Source organism: Cydia splendana, chromosome 12 (assembly GCF_910591565.1).
Source record: "Cydia splendana chromosome 12, ilCydSple1.2, whole genome shotgun sequence".
Taxonomy (NCBI): Eukaryota; Metazoa; Arthropoda; class Insecta; order Lepidoptera; family Tortricidae; genus Cydia; species Cydia splendana.
The window spans coordinates 6257438-6279195 of record NC_085971.1 but is presented as its reverse complement, the minus strand read 5'-3'; the positions used below and the strand labels follow the sequence as shown (position 1 = coordinate 6279195).

The window sequence follows — 21758 nt, the reverse complement described above, 5'->3', positions numbered from 1 at the left end:
TTGTTGTAATTTGAATTTTATGAGCCCGTAAAATGAACTATCGCTCAATGGTTAGGTAGTCCTGAAAAAATCTTGGTAGGGCCTTTAAATGCGAAAACAGCCATTTTATACAATATTATATTGCCGATCACAATTTATTTGAGATCACAATGTTAATGTGATCTCAAATAAATTCGGCTTTCTTTCTGTGACGTTATTCGTATAGGATTGTTCAGTCACATGTCACATAATGATTTTATTGGATGCATAACGAATGAAAAAAAATGAATGAAAAATGAAAATTTATTAATAACATTAGGTTACAAGTCGAAGATTACATTAACGATTGGATTCTTACTTTACTGTAGTTTTATAAAATGGTATAAATTGCAATTGTAAATTTATTATGTTCCTATTCTATAAAAGATTTTAAAACACCTAATGGTTTCGCCCTAGAAAGCGTGAAACTTGAAATGCCTGTAGCAAAAAAGTGAAAACAATCATCTAGTTATTTTTTTACACATACCTATTCAATTCTTCGCGTTACTACGCGCGCGCCATTACGTCAACCAGAAGCTTCGCGAATTCTGCATACAACTTGTGCGTGCTGGGTATGAGTAGGTAATAAGTTGCGATGCTTTCACCAAAAAACCAAAAACTTTAGTTTTGAATAATTTACTGACATACTACGGACCAGAGTACGGACCTCAAATGAAGAGTAGTACAGCTGATACACTCTGTTTAGGTTAGGTTACTAGGGGAAATATTACGAATGCCGGCTCCCTTCCCGGTGTTGCTCGAAGCATAAAACTGTTGAGCCTACGCCGGATCCTCAACTCAAAGTTCCAGCCGGCATGGATTGTTTCGCTTCAGAACTAAGATTTAGTTCAGACAGTAGTATAAGCAAGTTTGCAACAAGAACGCTGCGGTTAGCCGTGCTAAGTTAGTCTGACAGATTATGCCTTAACGACAGCGCAGACGGGCGGATCCGGTTCGACGTCACTGAGTTTCGTTGAACTTGGTTGAACCTTTACTAAATGCTTGGTACTTGGAAGTAATTGATATACAGTCTAGTGACAGACAGACAGATAGACAGACGGATAGAGGCTAAGTAATAGGATCCCGTTTTTACCCTTTGGGTACGGAACCCTAATGAAATGTAATGAAAATGGTGTAAAAGAGTGAGATTGAAGGAGAAGGAAACAGGGGTTTTAAATTACATACCGAGCTTTACTCTGAAAACCTTCATCGAAATTTCATCGAAATCGTTAGAGCCTTTTCCGAGATCCCCGCAATATAGATATATATTTATTATTTAAGTATTTCTTTATCAATTAATTAATTTATAAATATACATACCTATATATATCTCTCTTATTTCATTATTATTTCCCTGCAGCTCTTCAATCTTCAAGTGGTATTTTAAGCAATTTGTTATATTTCAAAGTTGTTGAATATTTAAATTTACATGAAAGACTGAATTAATTTACATTGAAGTGTTATCTTAAAGTCTCTAACTTCGTAGAGTTGTTCGAGTATGCTTTGATTTAAGTACCTCGATTGCTTCTACTACCTCACTTTAGAGCGTTTTCACATTGTCCGGTCCGATATCGGATGTACGATCCTACACTCGCGTAGCCAGGCCGCGGGGGCGCGCCCGGTCGCCGTCTTTAGCGGTCACGCACACTACAACAAGCATTATGCGTACACATACGCACACAAACTAATATTATCGGTCCGACAACTGACGGGGGGCTCCGAAATAGCTGAATTTATTGGAAGCGCCTTTCCGATATCGGATGTCGGAAGGCGCCTATGACAAAAACAGCTGCAAGAGAGTAGTAATAATGATTTATTAAATGCATAAATAAATACATAGAAACACATAACATTTTACTTGCTTCCGACATCCGATATCGGATCGGACAATGTGAAAACGCTCTTAAGATTTTGTTTTGTTCCCCCGAATAAATTTTAATATTTCCAATATCGAAGTTTACTTGAGGGTAAGAAGCTGGGGCGTTACCGGAATAGCAAGGAAACTTAATTACCGAACTCAATAATAAGGATTTTATCGGCAAAGATTTCATTACGACAAAGAAAAATACGTTCCGGGGAAAAAAATCGTTATAAGTTAATTAGTAACTCTGTGTGTTTTCGTAGGTACTTGTACTACGAAACTAATACTAGATGAAAGGAAAAAAAGCAAATGTACTTCTTAGAACTTCATGCGTAAGACTGAGTCCTATTTGTGTTAGTTCTATTTTATACCTACAAAGTGGCTTCAGATTTCCGATAAAAAAGCCGGACAATTGCGAGTCGGACTGGCCCACCGAGGGTTCCGTACTTTTTAGTATTTGTTGTTATAACGGCAACATCATCTGTGAAAATTCCAACTGTCTACCTATCACGGTTCATGAGATACAGCCTGGTGACAGCAGATAGACAGACGGATAGACGGACTGTGGAGTCTTAGTAATAGGGTCCCGTTTTTACCCTTTGGGTACGGAACCCTAAAAATGACTGAAACATAAAAACTAAAACTTTAGAAAATGAGATTTTCTAAATGTCTGTCTGTTCTACTTTTTAATAAACGAACTCACCACCCACAATCTCGTTGCTTTGCCTTAAGGTTGACTGGTAGAGAATGCCTTTGGCATTAAGTCCGCCTTTTGTACGATAAGTTTTCTTTTGTGCAATAAAGTTATTAAATAAATAAACTCCACTTAAAATATTAGCTGAAAATTGGCTACATAAGCGTTAGGTAGGTATGTTGAAAATAGGATGGCATGTACAGTCAGCAGCATAAGTTGCTAAGCGGGCGAGGTGTTCAAAATGACCTTGACAATATTGTCGCGTCAAGATCATTTTGAACACCTCGCCCGCTTTGCATCTTCTGCTGCTGACTGTAATAGGAATTCCTGATATCTTGAACTTGTATACGCGCATATTATTGAGATAAACTTGAGATTCCTCGCGCTAGGTTGGTTAATTTTAGTTGTATAACAATAAGTTCATTAGTATTTAGTTTAGTCATCATCATCTTCCTCGCGTTGTCCCGGTATGTTGCCATGGCTCATGGTAACCTGGGGTCCGCATGGCAACTAATCCCAAGAATTAGCATAGGCACTAGTTTTTATGAAAGCGACTGCCATCTGACCTATCAATCCATAGGGTAAACTAGGCCTTATTGGGATTAGTCCGGTTTCCTCACCATGTTTTCCTTCACCGAAAAGCAACTGGTAAATACCTATCAAATGCTATTTCGTACATTAGTATTTAGTTTAGTAACATCATTATTTCGATAAAACAGGTTATAAAAAATAAAATTTGACTAGAGTAGATACATACGGTTATGGAAAAAATATTTTTTAAACAAGTATTTCATGTAGTTACTACTATTTAGTAATTTATTAAATTGTATTAAATTAATGCACAGTTTATAACTACATTGGCATTGTCTCTGCAATCTTCTTTCTTTAGATGATACTGATTTCACGCTATGTTAGTTGATATGTATATCATCAGAAATATAATGATGATAACATTAATCACGCCGCCCACTACAAAATACAAGGGTTTTCTTACCTTATCATTCATGAAGAATGAACATGGTTGCCTTTCCTTGAATCTTAAAGGTAAAAGATCCGGGATTCAAGGAAAACCCGTAGGCCGATCATCAAACATTGAACTCCACAAAGAAACTCATTATTGTAATTAACAAAAACTCAAGCGGAACCACAGCTGACGGGGCAAATTACTAAACTCAGTTTAAAATGCAATGAGCCTATTTGAATTGTGTCCCAATTTGACCACTTTCTGACTTTTGGGTGTTTGTAACATCGTCTAATTTAAAATTTTCAAGCTTGGAGTTGTTTGGAGTTAATTAACTAAATTAGAAATGGAACTAGTCCCATTCCCTCGAGTTGTTCGTCAGCGGCTTAGTTTTGCTTTTTGACAGTTAATGACATTTAATTCATGAGAGGTTAATGAGAGGTTTGATCTTAAACCCCTTTTACGATGCTCTTAAAATAGTATAAGTAATTATCTAAACAAAATAACACTATTTTATTTCTAACTTATTACTGTTCATAACGCTTTACATCAAGGCAGATTGAATTTACGAGAAATAATATTCCTTGCATGTCTCTCTCGCACAATATAACAATACATTCATGTTCCCGCCTATCCCGAATCTTAATACGAAATACGTTATTGATTTGGCACTTTATTAGACTACGAAAGTTAATAAGACGAACGATTGCGTAACGAGGTCGCTGCGATCCTGCGGCTTTTATATGATACAACACGATGTTGAACTGTTTATTGAAAGATATTTTTTAATATTTCATTTGTAGTAATTAAAAACGAAACTAATCTAAATAAATCTAAAAAAGGCCCCCGCGGCATTGTGCCAAAGATGCTGGCAGCATTCCCTCGCTGAATGGCAATACTAATGCGCTGCGAGAGAAAGCTGCCAGATCTCTGGTCACCGGTAGTATCGACCAGCTTTTTGCACAGTTCTTTAAAAAAAATGTTATTAACCGACTTCCAAATCTCAAAAGGAGGAGGTTATCAATTCGGTTGTCTTTTTTTATGTTTGTTACTCCATATCTCCGTCATTTGTGGACCGATCTAGAAGATTCTTTTTTTTTTCAATTACAGCTCCTAACCTAACGATAAGAACAGAGTAAAACTTCTTGATAGGAACTCGTAGGTACTGTACTGTCGTCCTTTTTATCAGCTTCTGAACATGTTTTGTGACGTTATTCCAAAAGTTACTTACCTTCTTTTGTCAATCAGTTAAAGTGCCTTGCAATGAAATCTTGTTTACTTTTTTATTTCATACTTTTACCGTATCTTTATAAAATGATACTGAGTTAAAGACATTAAGTATGTATCATAATACAATATGTGTAACTGGCACTGTTGTTCTAAGCCAGTGGCGATTGCCGAGATCATGAGATGTACTGTATAACTCCCTACCATAGGTACTTGAACTATTTAAATTATTTTACAGATGCGAACAATGGTATTAATGTAAATATACGAATTTATTTAAAAAATATATATAAGAAATTTATTTAAAAATATTTAGGTAACCTTTTGAACGCCAAAGACGGCATTTGACGTCGATCGTTTTTTGATGAAAATCTACTGAAAAACTCCTCACTTTTAGGTTGGCATTATTTATTCACAAAACTAAATTTTACCCCCGTGGCGCCAGTGGAATTGCAAATGGATGCGCCGTTTGGCGTTCAAAAGGATAAATATCTTATTTGTCGTGGCGTGTAAAAGAGGCATCGGCGCCATGTGCCTAAGGATGTTATATTTCTTTATTTGCCCCTGTCATGGAGGGATGTGGAGGAAATGAGGCTGCAGGCTGAATTACATTTTTGCTCGCAACAACCTCCTCAGGATCATAATTGTTTTCTTTGTGTGCACCGCCATCTTTAAAAATTAAAATACTGCTTTTATACGAACCAATTTTCTTAGTGTTTTGTAAAACAACTCTTGTCATGCTAGTCGCGTGACACTCTCGTTGGTATATTCTGACTTTTAGAGATCTTATATGTACTGTTGTAAAATGGAAACAAACATTATATTTTTCATCATTTATTTTCATGTTTGCACTACTAACTTAATGTAACAAAATATAATATAATCCAAAGGCGATATGATCGTTTAATTTCTACATAATTATAATATGATACTGAAAAAATTGAAAACTCTTAATTTTAACACATACAATAAATATATACCATTTTATAAACTTTATCTTATTTTAAATAGGTACCTATGTATTACACACGTTTCTTAAGACTAGTTAAGTAGTTATTATGTAATTTTATTCAAAGTTTTAGGAATAATTATGTAAGAAGCCACAAATACAAGCATTATTCAACTTATTTTTTGATTACAGAAAAGGATATCACAGCTATTAAGTTTATTATGTACAATAACAATACTCGGTCTCAATTCTTTATTTGTTTTAGATTCATTTCAACTAAATAAGGTAAGCCTGAAATGTTATGAAACAACCCGAAATTATTAGTTAGTTTTTATACAATTATAACTACTTTTTAAATATAGGGTACATGGCTTCAACAACTATATTTTGGTGAAAAGCTAACATTAAAACTATTGGCAAATGATATTAGAATTATTTACAAATAACAATAATTATTTTGTGAACTAAACGATACATAAATAATTATGAAATATTATAGGAATGTGTAAGCTTATATTCGTAACCGTTCGATCCAAACAATACCTAATTAATTAGGTAATTTCCCCTAAGTATCTACGTATATTTAAAAACAAAAGCAACCATGAAATGCATTTTTTGGAATGGCAAAAACCGATGATTTAAGTATGAGAGAAGTATGTTAAAAAAACTGTGCTTATTAGAAATAACCACTTACTATTTTATATTTTTTGCCACATATAAAATACCGTAGTTAGAGCATACACGCATCCAAATGCAATGTAAATGCTATTGATGTATTTTTGAACTAGAACTATATTGAGGCGGGAATTTCAATTTAAAGGAATTTTCATATGGGATATGGATTGTACCTCGGATTTTAAAACAAGCTCCCATTTTATTTAAAATACTTCGAATATTTTATTTAAACTATGTTTTACGGCTCGATTCGGAAAATGAATTAGATTTCTACTAGACTTCAACAAGTTACGATACGGATAATTTAAAGATATTTGTAAGATAGATATGTCAAATTTGACGTTTCCGCGATTCTGGAGGTCCTCTTGAACGATTTCGACAAGTTATGACTTAGATATCCAAGTCACATCTAGTCGATATCTAATGTAGATCTCTAAATCGTCTCAAGATCTTGTGATTATCTCGAAATCCGAATAGGCCTGTTCATCTGTGTCTGATTAATATACAAGAGGGAAACGGGAATTTATTTTCACAGTAAATAGACCATGTTGTTTTAAATGAACGATGGTTTCGTTTAAACGAAAATTATCATTTTGTTTCTTTTACTGTCTTCCAACAGTTTCAGTGAAAACATTGTCGAATTCATAAGTCAGCATGAATGAACATTTTACTCGTAATAGATGTGTACTTATAATTTAGGCATTAGTTATAATTCCCACTTGAAATTGAAATTGCTATACCAGACTTTCGAATTCTTTGAAAAACTGAGTTGTTATTTGGGCAAAACTAAAATAAAAGTATGCATGAATGATTGGTGTGTGATTCACGAAATGTTTGTGTATAATTCTACCTGAATTCTATGGAACCCTAATTCGTTTTTTTAGCAGTATAAAAAGGCTACGCGATCTTGACGTGTCTTTTATTTGAAAAACGCTTTTTAAAAATCAGTCACTATTACTTATGAAAGCAAAAGAATGTAAATAATCGTATATGATAATTATTACATATTTGCCGTGACTTATTTTTCAAAAGATTGTTTACCTTTTTTTCTAATGCTAAAAAAACGAACAATAGTAAGTTGTAGTAATTGGACTTTGAATGTTCTAAGTACAAGTCGAGTTAATTTCTAGTAAGCATCGGGTTGATCATGATGTTGGCTAACGCGTTGCGCCGCTTGCGCCACGCGCCGGCGCCCTGCGCGTGATACTGCAGCTGCCGGTACCAAGTGCGCGTGCGCGAGCTTTCTTCTGCCTGTTAACATACAATTAATGGGTAAATACATAGGTATTATAGGTATTATGCATAACTTATAAGTACACCGTGAGGTTTTTAGACAGAAAACTTATTAGTGACTGATCAAACTTCAAACCCGGGTCATACAAAAATAACCTAAACTAAAGATAATCGTATGTATCTATGAAAATAAAGCTTGAATTAAAATTACGGTTTCCTTGGTGAAAACACGATAAAAATAAATATTATCATTTAGGAAAATATAAATTTTAATATTACAGATACCTAGTAAAAAGTGGTATAATATAAGTACTTCAGCAAATAGTCAATCATTACTCTAAGTATTTATGTCTAAGTACCACTATACTCAACTTTCAACTCTATTTTTAACTTATTTTAGATGTCCCAAGGATATCAACAGATGGCGCTGTTTCTTAAAGATTTTAGTTGTGTGCCTGTGACAGGGGTCAGACAAGTCGAATGTTCGAAATTCAAATAAAACTCACCTTGAAAATATACGAATCCTTAGTAGTAATCTCGTGAACTTCGAAGAAATGTTCGGGCTCATGATCCGCAGCCACCACGCACCTATCCAAGAAAAGCGGTTCTCTCTGCAGCGTGTATCTTCCCGCCTTCTCTCTCACTAGGAGAAGAGCAGCCTCTCTCACTCCACTCCGTGCGAATAGAGCATCGCCATCTCTTTCCCTTGCTTCGCGATCTCTCGCTTCTCTGGTTTCGCGGATCTCGTTCGTTTTGTGCGTAATCGTTGGCTGAAACGTAATTTAAGTCTAAGTGTCAAGGGAAAGTGGTGTTTTAAAAGAAAGAGAAGAATTATTGGCTAGGGCAATACGTAAGGTGAAGTAAAAAGGGGAGTTTTTGATAAAAATACTATACGTATACATTACACAATTTAATACTATCTGTCTTATTAGTTACTTTAATATTTTACGTACCATATCGCATATGTAGGAAAACTAAATAGCTTGGATTTTTTTTGTAAATATTATTTAGAGAAGCGGCTGTCCACTATCCAGGGTTCGGCAAACCGAGGCTCGCGAGTCGCATGCGTCTCTTTGGAGGTACAATTGCGGCTGTTCAAGTCACTCAAAATATTAACACTGGAGTTCCCAGACTAAACAAAATTCTTGCGGTTCTTTGAGGTTCCTAAAACTAGTGGTTTCTACTGCGGATGGCTCTTCTTCTTAAAAGTTTGCCGACCCCTGAATTCCCCTTAAGCTCTACATCAACAAATGCATCGAAGTGTAAAATATATCTGCCTATAAAAATATTGTAACAGAAAAAAGAAAATCACCTTTCCGTTAGTTACCAAAAGGGCGTTGATGGGCGTCAGCTTGATTGTGCGTCCTTTCCGCCAGTTGTTGTCATTCGGCTGGGTGAACAGCAGCTTCCCTTCCATTGCGAACCTAAAAACGTACAGCATAAAGTCGGTTATTGATTGACAGTTGTAGATGGTAAAAATAACGACGACGCGAATTGTTTTAATCATAGGCTAACAGAATTAGATGGGAGCCGCTTAATACAATTAGGGCGGTAGTAGGTATTATTGATTGGCAATGTTTTCATTGACGATACGAGTACCGCCTTCGTCATGATGAAGGCTGGAAATTCCGTATTATTTTATCCGAGTTGTTCCAACGTTAATGAACGTTTTTGGGGCTATAATCAAAGTGGTTTGAGCACGTTCTAGCATTGATACGTGCGTTTCTTCTGGAGCACCAATCAATAAGTGGATATTTTACTCGCTGATCATCACTCTGTGGCCTCGTTCAGCTCAATCTTAAATATTCTCCTGATACATATTTTTCATTTAAGATTTTGTTTCGGGTCCTGATCGAGTAGGTAACATTTAAAAAAAGTTATTACATATTAATGCCATCAGAGGTAGGGCATGGAACAACGTACATCACGGTGCTATGCCTTACACCCAAACAAGATACTTTGCACAGTTTATGGACCAACTACTGGCCTTGTAGTATAATTATACTATAATTATATATACACCAGCTTGCAGAGCGTCATTTCCTATGATATTATCACACATTCAATCGAATTTAACACATCGCAATTAAGAAAATACAATAACCCTCTGTGAACACAATTCAGACACAATACAATTACTTCGGAATGAAAGGAAATTACGTAGACAAGTTCCATTAAATGAAACTTCATTAAATTCGTGCATGGCAGCTCCTGGAGCGCAGCGCATATTGCAACCGACATAATAATTACCTACCTCGCCGTTCTGTCTACTCTACTCAGTACTCATATTATGAAAACAATTTTAGACGCTCTGCAAACAGACGACGGCTTTGAGGCTATTCGAAAAGTTAACATAACAGTACCCAAAACTCTTTCAATCATTACTAATATAATATAAAAATTGCGAAAGTAACTCTATCTGTCTGTCGTCTGGTGGTAGCTTAGGATAGGATGGTTTTTATCAATCAGATCAGATAGTTCGTATCATTAGTAACCCACGCAGACGAAGTCGCGGGCAAAAGCTAGTACCGTAAAATGGGGTGAGTAGGGATTACGAAGGCAGTTGGGTTATGAATAGGGTGAGGAGGGATGACAGAGGGGTGAGTTGGTTTTTACAGGCTACTGCTACGTAAATTATATATTCTAATAACAAATCAAGCTATTATATTGTTCATAATCCCAAAGTGTCGATCAAACAATTTTCAAAACTCACCTTAGTAGGAAAGCCGTCGTCACCCCAACTACGGGGTGAGCTGGGATTTCCTACTATTTCGTGTTTATCTCTACAGTTATGAAATGGAACTACACAAAATCATAAAACAACTAAAATTCAAACGACTGGAACATTTATTGGTTTAAAAATCAGTTTTCCACATATCAAAATAATTTTTATCGAGGCTTTGTCCCTACTCCTATTTTACGGTAATCAATATTCACATCAGAAATGATAGATATTTTATTAAGCTTTGTTCTACCTATCATCAAATAGGGTAATATAATTCATTTCGGTAATCAAAGCATACTATAGTAAGAAACGCGCCGATCCATGTAGTTAGGCCATTCTCTCTTCACTTAACGACATTTTTATGTGCGATATATTTTTAAGCATCGGAATTGTCCCGAATTACGGCCTCAAACGTTATTTCCTTTTTACACGTATAATTACTTGTATTTCTGAAGCTCTCCAGCAATAAAGAGCCCGCGGGAATAGCACTTGCCTCTGTTACTGCCACTAAAGCGACGACTATCAGCTTTACGATGCAAGCAACAAGAAATAGCGGAAGATATCTACGAAAATGAAAATTTTCCGGTTAGAGACGAAGCTAAATGCAACATACCTAGACTGTGTAGATACACAGGTTTCAGAAGATTTATAAGTTTGTGCTACCAAAAATAATTGTACAGTTACGTGTGATTCTGCTACCGGGCGTTACAATTTCAAAGCAACCAGCAGAAAATAATTAATTTAACTAAATAAAACTTAAATAAGCTTAATCGATTTAATTATACTAATTTAAAATTAAAATAGAAACATTACTGCATTCTAAATAAACAGCATCAGAGACACCATTAAAAATCACGACCCATAAAATGAAGAGGGGTTAAAAACTCTGCTCCCGCATGACATTTATCACTTAACCCGTAGATAAACCTGCGGGCCGCAATGTTCCAGTAATGGGGTCATTTGTCCCATCCGCCAATAGCACGAGAATGTGCAAGGACTACAATTTGCCGAAATTATCGCGAATGGCCCGAAGGACAATGTTTATTTTTTAATTAAATCGGGATTAGATTGAAGACTTTAATCTCGGCCAGATAATAGTTTTTGTTCCTTCTATTTGGTTTTACAAATTGGAAATCTTTTGTTTTGACATTTTGTCGACTTCAAACGAAATTAAATTGTGTTTTGTATGGGGGACTGGAGGCATATTCGGGAATAAAAAACACTATACAAATCTAATGGATACGAGTTTGAACTTGGAATTTATTGCGCTAGAATACTGTAAACAATTGAACGAGTTTTCAAATGTCGCTTACGGTAGCTGTGCGGGGTGGGCGGACCGTATTTCTGCTGTAAAGCATAAATAAGTCCTTGCATTTTATTTATGCCTCGAAACAGATTTTTGCATTGTTCTCCGGACGCCAATAACACCTAGAAATGTAAAAATTTCGAATAGTTACCTCGCATCATCGTGATTCCAGTCAAGCACGTCAACGGCCATCTTTCTTAGCCTGATATCGGCGACGTGGAGATCGTGTGCGGTTCTTCTGGCCGCGGCAAGTCTTCTCCACAAGGGGACATCTCTAGCTGCAGCCGCCGCCGCTGCCGCTGCTGCGTTCATCTCCTCCAGTCTGGACTCGACACAACGCTGGGCGCTGCGCACGTCATCCCTTTCAGCAGCGCAAGCGGCCGTTGAACGATGAAGCCGGGATAGCAGGAGCGGATATTTTGTTACACGTTGTACAGGTACCTGAAACATAGCACAAGGGTTTAAATAAAATAAAAATAAAAGACGATAACGATAGAAAATTGCAGATAACAAATTTATTGAACATTTTACATACACGACATGATGCTTCCATTGATAATAGCAAAGAAGGAAACATCTAATACAATCATAACAGGGAAAAAACAACTCGAGACTACTGTCTCGAGTTGTTCGTAAAAGGTAGAAAGCAAGATCTTGTCCAGATTACATGGAGAGAGCTATGCAACTATGATAATGAAATAATAAGGTCAATACCATTAAGAATGAGTTCAAGTTCATCCTCCTCAAAACAGTGTTTTCCATTTGTGAGACTCGCAAAAATATCCGAAGAAGTTCTTTATCTTTTTCAAGGCCCGCTAATAGAAGCGCAGCGCCCGCTTGTTTCACACAGTATGACTGGAATGCCGTCAGCATGCCAGAACACTCAAGAAGTATCTTCCCCACGTTGACTGTCAATAAGTCCTGAAACACAAAATTCAATTCATTACATTTAAATTATTGTGGTATGTCAGACTACTACAAATAATAAGAAACAATTTAAAATCATGCATTGAAGATAAATGCCCGATGAATTCGAAACATATCGCACTAGTTGTGTCAGTAATATGCTATTTAAACCGTTTTATTTTAAAATGTAATTCGGTTTAAATGAGATGAATAAAGAATTAAACTCAATAAAACGGAATTTATAAAAAACGTACCTCATCTCCTTGGTCAACCGCAATTTCGAGGGCGTCTCTTAACTTTTCAGACAACACTTGATTATTTTCAATAAGTTCTTCAACATTAAGGAAAATTGCACTTAATTGTTCTTGATTAAGTAAGCCCGCGACCAACATGGGTTTATAAAACTCCTCAAGGATAATTTGCAAATCCCGCCCATACTTTTCCTCAGTCTCTACAATTTCCGTTATGATTTCTTTTCTCTCTGCCCGTTTCTTCGCGCATTTTCGGCATACTAGTGGAGCATATAAAGAACCTGAAAAAACGTTATAAATTTTATAATTCACTTAGTCACCAAACCAAAATACCATCACACCACAATAGATTTTCTATTATTTTTTGAGCCATACAAACCTTGTTCTGTAACTTGCGATTCAACCGTAGTATCACAATCTTCACAGAGATGTATTGGAGTGTCTTTATCCGTCAATGTATTGCACGGTGATATTTTCCCCTGTAGTCGACTTCTAGATGACTTACTTGTTTCTGAACCAACACCAGAATCGTTTCTTTCGATTTCAGCGGATGTTTTCTTACAAACAAGAGTTTTTTCAATACTGTCATGATTAATAATTAATGAATTGTCTTCACTCGAATCAGATGCGTTTGATAGATGACTTGTATTACTGCTTAGATGCGCATTTATTTCTGAAGTTATTATTTTGTCTTTGGATTGATTCAGTGAATCGTTTTCAGTCCCGAAACTGGTGATATACGTATCTTCGTCATCGATACCTCTTTCTTTAGCATCAACCAAATAGGATAAAATATCATATTTTGATGCTCCTTCAAAAATCGACCGCGAACCACATCGTTTCTCTTCGTCTAATATTGATAATGATGTTGGAGGAGGATTAACTGGTAATGGAGGTGGCATATCACCAATTTCTTCATAAATGGGATCACTGTTAAGACGGATTGATTCATAGTGATGATCATCATCAGTGTTGCTTGCTATCTCAATATCGCATAGCGCAGCATCAACTAACATTTGATAAAATTTAGATCTTGTTGAAGTGGTGTCATCTTCAGTAGAAAGTTCGCTTGCGGACGCATTATAACAGTCTGACATAGGTTCAAGGTCTGAAAATACTCCCATAGCACCGCTTTCATACTCCATACTTTCATAGGGAGCAGAGCAGCCGTTGTCGTCGTTTTCTAGACAAGCTGACGTGTCGGCTGCTTTCTTGTCCGACTCGTCATCTCTGGCGCTATTTTGTTCGTTGACATTATTATTCATTTTCGTCTCTTCTCTTTTATTAATTTCTTCTTTGAGATTCTTTAAAGAGCTTTCAATCAATTCTCCAATAGTGATTTCTTGTGGTTCTGGTCCATCCTGGTGTTTAGTCTCTTGAAGTTTAATAAGCGAATTTTCTATTAATTTTTTTACTAAACCTGAGTCGAGACCTTCTGCTAAATGGCCAAAGAATGGATCGTCAAAGAGTTTACTAACAAAATTCCCATTTTGTGACTGTTTCTCATCCGGAGATTGATCAATAGATTCAACACTGTTATTCAATAAATTATTATTTTTGCCACAAACGTGTGGAACAAGGTTTAATTTGACAGCTTGTACAGGATCATTTAGTATTGTGGACATATCAGATGTACTGAGGTCATTAAATGAATTAGTTGTATTATTAGAATTGATTGGTTGATTGTCATTATAATACTCTTCGTATGTATTTGACTCCTCTTTCTTTTCTCTACGGTTAGACAGGGAAGTGCCTATATAGATCTGACTCTTAGATTTCTTTATTTCTTTTTGAGGAGTACCAACGCTAATCGTAACTGTGGTTCCAGTCTGATAAGTATCACACGTGTTTCCTGAATCGTCATTAACCACGACTGAAGAGAGATATATAGGCGTATCGCTACTGACATTCATTGTTGAATAGCATTCATTACCGCTTATCTGAATAGATGTTTTTCTAGGCTCATTTTCTGTTATTTTCATTGAAGTATTGGGTTCTTCGCCTTCATCTGAATCAAATTGTTTTACTCGTAAAACAGTTCTTTGTTCATTATCATTTACGTCAGACCATTCGTCACTTGTAGAACTTGTAGAATTATTCCTAACGAATCGAGTTTTTACGTAGTTATTTTTCTTTAACTTACGGTCCTTTACTTTGAGCCTAGGAGGCGGCTCAGGAGATTCTGATATACCTCGTCGCAAATTATTTAGAATTTTTTGTGTTATGTCACTATTATCACTTAGGTTTCCTGATTCTTCATTATTTTGAGATACATTATTTTCAACCAGTTGAGAATTGTTAATATGCGGCGATTCATTACGTAAATTATTCTCTTTGTTATGCTCGTATTCATTGAGAGATCCTAAAAAGACTTGACTTGTATGTCCATGTTTAGGTTTGGGACGCAACGCCATAGTATCCAGAAATTTAGGAGGTGCAACTGACATAATCGAAGTCAGTCTTTCTGATTCTGAGCGACGTAGAACAGGTACTTTTGGTACTTCGTTATCTGCAAAAACAACAAAATACAGTTTAGTTCATTTTTGTTTTATCCTTTGATTACAAATACAAAAGTCATAATCACAGATAAAGATAAACGATTAATAGGTAATTGAGCTTTGTAGGGCATTTATGAAAAACGCTAGTGTAGCTATCTATAATACACTAACAATAATAAAAGTAATACAACATTATATACTACGCAACTAAAATGTTTCTGTTTTATCATACAACGATAAACTACGATTATTTTATCTCAATGAAATATACAAACCTGCTACATTTTCTTCTGTTGAGTTCGTCGCATTATTTGAAAAGACATTGCTTTCAACGGGGCTGATGGTGTCATCCGCAATAACTCCATAATTGTTATTCACTTGTACGTCTTCATAAAGGCTTGGATAATTTCCTGTACTTTGTGTGATTAATTTAGCCAGTTCAACGTCAACCTCTGTCAAACTGTGGCTAACAATATCACCTTCTGCTACGATGTCGTCTTCCACGTCCACTGGTATATCTCCTGGTATTCCTCTAACCGTATTTTCTTGAAGATTGAATTCTGCTGTGTAAATAACTTTTGTTTCTTCATTTTCTACCAAAAATTGGACACGTTTTCGTTGTAATATGTTCTGTGTTGTAGTAAAGCCTTTCTCCTTTGGCTTTGGAAGATAGAACTGTGAAGCATTGCTTCGTTTCTTTTCAGACGATTCATCGGATGTTTCTGATTTTGGATTGGCTATATATAAATCGTAATTTCTTGGTTTTTTTAGTATAGACTTTATATTTTCAGAGTTATTTGTTTTATATTTTTGATTTCGTAAGTTATCTGAGGGTACTTTTCTAACATAATTACGTTCTGGTAGACGTTGGTTGTCACTTTCACTATCATCGTCGGTTCTTGCATTTCGTACTCTTCTCGGTGGTCGTTTTGGAGAAGCACTTTTCTGTTTTGTACGATTTGCGGGAGATAAGTTAATAGTCTTTTTGTTAGTGGGTTTATTTACATGCAACGATTTGTTGCTCTCAGTTTTAATATTTGGTAATAAGGAAGGTATTTCCTGCATTTTCATTTCAAAATTTTTGAGATCACAGTTTAAGGAGTTGTAAGAAGTTGTATCTTGTATAGCGTAAGTCTTAGATTCGTCTGATATACGAATTCGTTGGCCACCAATAGCTTTAACATTAGTATCTGACTTGGATTTACTCAGTGGTCTAGAGTTACCTACTTTCAGAGCATCTTGAAACATATCAGCATAATCATCATCAAATTCTATTTCGACTAATGATTTTAAATGACCACTTGACTTAACCAGATCATATGGGTTGATGTCACATGATAAAATAGACTTCTTAGAATCGTTGACGTTTGCATTATTATCTTCGTCAACCCAGACTTCATTGACTCTACTAACAGATTTACTTCTAATTTTACGTTGCGATTCTGGACTCGGTTTCCTATTTTTTCCTCTACATGGGCTGATACTTTTAGCCCGTGAACGAGTCGTTGAGAATTGACTACCAATACGAGCTTCATGTGGAGGTGCTAACCGACTTCGTCTCATCAAATCGTAAGGATCGTTATCTCCGTTTGATTTAAGTATAGAAGGTCTCGCCTTGGATCCCTGAACCCTGACCGTCCCAGCTCTAAGTAAACCAGCATCTCTATTCACTTGATGTCCCCTGACTGTGCCTCCCACTAACATCCGCGGGCTTTCGGCTATTGTTAAAGGTAAACGAGATCCCTTGCATTTCTTACATATACTGACTTTGGTAGAGCTGGTTTTCTTTGTACCATTAAGGTACTCAGGACAGGAACATAGTATTACAGCGTAATTGTGAGGTGTTGGTTTTTGAGGAGTACTTATTAGAACAGGGCCAGGTACTTCCGGATACGCTGAGAACACGCTGGGTCTCATCGGTGGGGTTTGAGTCCTCACGGACCCGTACAACCATGTTTCAGCGTACTTCATGGACTTGGATAAAGACGATCCACTGGGTCCGCTGATGGTTCCATACATATATGGGCTTTCCGGTGATTTTTCTGATGATTTTACACTCCCTGAAGTATTCAGTTTCAGTTTTGATGACCATTTCTTCGTTTTCGCGCTCTCCGGTGTATCATATATCTGAAAAAGATAAAATACTTCGTTAAATACCGTTCTCGTTTTAATAACCAAGATACTTCAGTGAACTTGAAACTAATAACGCAGAGCTTAATATCAAATTCTTACTGAAATTGTCCTTATTACTTGGAGTACAACAGTCTAGACAGTTATGTTCATTATTAAGCTGATTCTTTCATTTTCGATCTTCCCTATTAATAAAATTTTGTAACTCTTGGCTACAGACGAAATATTCATGCAACAATTCATTTGACTAACTGGAAAGTACTCCTTCGAATTCTATATTTTTCTCGCTGTTGTTGTTTAGAACGAAATATACCTACTTGTTTAAGATGAGATACATTTTTAACACTGAAGAATAAACATCAGCAATAATAATTAGGCCATTATTTGCGTGTCTAAATCAAAAAATAAGATGGATACCTATACAGCTTAAGAAAATACTCGTACGGTAAGAAATTTTTTTAAACAAGTGTCTTATATCTATGACGGGCTTTGTGTGGGTTCGGTTATATTTGGGAACAACTGGGTGTTTATTGTAACTAAGCTCTCAAATCTTGGTTTATGGAAGTTTATGGGTATCTGTAATCTCTGTATCATAAAGGATGACTCACCCTAGACCGAGCCGGGGCCGGGCCGGAGCTTCCGGCGCTTCGTTTTCTATAGAAAGCACCACGTGATCACCGATCAGCCGTCATAGAAAATGACATGTCGGACGTCTCGGCCCGGGCTCTGCCCGGTCTAACGTGAGTCATCCTTAAACGTAGGATTAATTTGAATAATTTGGTTAAAATCTTATATACGTGTTTCTGATCCTATTCTATACATACAATACAATAATAACAATATAATAGTTTACATTCATGTTACTTTCATTTTATTAGGTTTACTGACGTTACTTAAAATGGCGTACATTTTTTCTGTAATATTAAAAATATCTTGAATCACGTAGATTTTTTTTCCAGCCTATTTGAGTGTCCCACTGCTGGACAAAGGCATCTCCCCTTAATTTCCACGACTCCCGATATAAAGTAGATATAGGAAACAATAAATTTACACTCGTAAGGGAAATGAAACATTTACCTAATATAATTGGCAACAAGAAAAACATAGTAAAATAAGTTTTTAAAAGATCTGTAACAGTTGATTGTACTCGTACAAATATTAAATCAGGATTTTTTTACATAAAAAAATAGTTGTTTAACTTCCCTCAAAAAACCCTTTTAGCCAAATATTCGTGATTTGTCAACCGGAGGTAGTGAATGTCGTGTAGGTATCCGGTACGTAGATAGTTTGTCTCTAATTCAGTCCGGTACGGGCGGCCAGGGGCTTTTGTCCGGGTTCCTACCGGACGACAATACGTACGGCAGTTTGATTACACGCTTTTGAATCCGGCGGCCGCTCAATCGAAAGATCGGATTGGCTCGCTGTAGACAATGTATTTTTTCCATCGAAATATTGCCGCTGGCAGTCGTAATCGAGGAAAGAGAAAACTGTATGCTATTTCCCGTTTTCATTGTTGTTTCTTACCCTTCAGGTACAAAATCTGGCTAATGAAATTTTAACCCATGAAATTTTATTACTGACCAAGCTTGGGCAAAAATTCCCTCGTAGGTATGTCCGGATATTTTTCATATTCTCGTCGACAGGTCGCAGGTTTCAAGCGATTCTCGTGAAATTTAGTAAGTAGGTTCTATGATTATTTAGGTACATATATAGAATATTTCTGTCGATTCAGTTTTTGGATTTTTTTCAAAAAGGCGAGGTCTACAGCTGACATAGCCACTAGGGTACAAGTATTAGATTGTAGGCAAATTCGGCTAAATTAATAATTTTGACTCCACATTCATTCTGGGTAACACAGAAATAGGCATGTTAAAAAAAAACCATTCCTAAATTACGTATAAAATTTACGCAATTGCTGCATAATATAGATTTAACTGAGGTTATCTAGGACATAATATTAGGTATCTTCCCACAAGCAATTCATCATACAACAAACATATCAATGTATTTATTGACATAACAAGTATAACAACCTCGTTGTTATGTATTTGAAATTTGCTACCAGATAAATATGTGTATTAAACGGAGCGCAATACTCAGATTACTGAGAATTGATAGAGAACCATAAGCGGAAACATATGCATGACCCCATGTAATAACAAAGTTCAACTATAGACCATGAGACTTTGAAACAAAGGTTATATCTGCTTGGTATAAAATAAATACTCTGATCATAACGTTAGGTATTTCATAGAAACGTTCAAGGTATAGTATGGTTTTCAATTTACTGGAACAATAGGTTACGAGGATAACCTGCTCTGAATACGATGTCAGGTGCCGTGACGTAAGGTGACATGCGCTGGCCTCAGATTAATTTTGCTTCTGATTGAATCTGGTGATTGGTAAATGTAATGAGATATAACGGGATAATTTTCGTCTAAGTAATAAACGCGGAAAAGCAGTTAAGACAGACATACAATACTCGATTATATTTATTATAACATATTGTTTTGTTATTTGTGTCAAATAGAGGATATTTTGAGAAGGCTTAGTGCTTAACTAGTGCAGCCTTCTACTAGAAAACCAACGTTAAACAACCCCATCAACCGTCTCAGTTGAGATAGTAATAGGGAATAATTATAAGCTTTAATATCATGCCGCTTGAAATAAATAACCGCATCGCATCCAGATTGTCTGAAAATATGCATAGCCATGACAGATAAGCGTTTTCAATTATTTAAGCAAACTTTTTAACAAAATCCGGAGTCAAGCAGCTGCGCTAGAGGAACGGGTTTCAATGTACCACTTACTACTAATCTTATTGCGTGGTAACACAAAAACTCTTTAAATGCAGTACATTTAATTTTGCTTTGAATGGTGAACGAAATCGTGCCAGCCTGGCGCAAGAATCAGAAGCGCCTAAAATGTAGCTTTATTTAGCGGTTATTTTACAATCAAAAGGAAAACTTCAGATGTGAGTCATTGACAAATTCGTTGGAAGTTAATTTCCTTTAAACTGATTGAAGCTTGAGCAGTTTTTACGATTTCTTATTATGCGGTATTATTTTTCCGCTATAGAGATTTTTTACAGATTAGAGGATTTTTATGTAAAAAATTAAACAGTAATGAAAATATTCTGTATTAATTTTCATATGGGGCAAAAAAAGATTTAGGGTTAATTTTATTATTACTATTTGGATTTTATTAGTTTGTTATTAAAGCGGCAATAGAAGAATAGAGTGCGAATATTCCAACTGTCCGTATGTGCCGGCAGGCAGACTACAAAGGCTTAGTATTAGCGTTTGTTCGTACAATTTTACTTAGATTAGAGAGAACCCTACAAAAATTGTTCTTTACCTATTCCAATTATTTTAATTTATATCAAATATTTTCTATAATGCGTAACAGTACATGAAAACATTGTCATAAGTACAAGTGCTTGAATCAGATTAGAAAATGCACTAAATCAAACTGTTGCAGCGACATTTTAGCGCCACTATTTTGATATAAAGCGTAGCAAGCCTGCGCTTGGGCAAGCGATAGTCACGAGCGAGACCGAACGATTGTGAGGAAACTATACGTTTAATTGTAGCTCCATTGATAACGCGTTCACGGTTTGATTCACTATATGAGATCAGTATGATGATAATAAAAACGCTTTTACGTTACCCGATTTAAAATGTATTTTGTACCCGTGGTTACATCTCTTTATTTACATGCGAACAATGAAAAAAGATCACTTTGTATAGTAAATATATTTTTGAGTACTCGACGCATGTTACTAGCCTTGTAAAGTAATACCGGTAGAGACTATCCTATTTTATATTCGTGTGTGTCATTTGAGCCCAACCAATCAGAATTAGGTTTTATTATTTTTAGTTAGAATTAAATTTTAATACTAACAATTCCAACGCAATATCAGGACAATAATACATTGACTTTGCTGTTCATCGTTTTGTTAAAATACTTATATGAGTATTGTATAAAAACGTCCGCACAATCAACTCGCGCACATAGGGTTCCGTACCATTACGCAAAAAAAAGTGAAAATTTCATTTGTCTATCACGGTTCATGAGATAGCCTGGCGGCTGGAGCCTGGTGACAGACAGACGGACGGACGGACAGCGAAGTCTCAGTAATAGGGTCCCGTTTTTACCCTTTGGGTACGGAACGCTAAAAAATAGGGACACAATAAGCAATCTAGCACATACAATAGCTCTTAAATTAAATGACCACATAAACCAGCCTCAAAGACGATAACATAAATCCGAGTAGTGTTTAACGCATCGTTATCTACCGCAAACGCATCATTAAAATATTACA

At 35.9% G+C, this 21758-nt stretch overlaps 1 protein-coding gene across 1 annotated transcript in view; it reads right to left on the bottom strand.

Moving 5' to 3' along the window:
- Positions 1 to 5579: 5579 nt before the first annotated feature.
- The window catches only part of LOC134795369 (uncharacterized), a 233494-nt gene continuing 217315 nt past the window's right edge, over positions 5580 to 21758 (bottom strand). The window contains exons 4-11 of the mRNA XM_063767198.1: positions 15580 to 17431; positions 13186 to 15315; positions 12810 to 13087; positions 12364 to 12570; positions 11801 to 12090; positions 8931 to 9042; positions 8125 to 8388; positions 5580 to 7636 (exon numbers count right to left, since the gene is read on the bottom strand). Of these exons, the coding sequence (XP_063623268.1) occupies positions 7505 to 7636; positions 8125 to 8388; positions 8931 to 9042; positions 11801 to 12090; positions 12364 to 12570; positions 12810 to 13087; positions 13186 to 15315; positions 15580 to 17431 (5265 nt within the window). The 3' untranslated portion in view covers positions 5580 to 7504. The remainder of the gene's footprint in view (positions 7637 to 8124; positions 8389 to 8930; positions 9043 to 11800; positions 12091 to 12363; positions 12571 to 12809; positions 13088 to 13185; positions 15316 to 15579; positions 17432 to 21758) is intronic.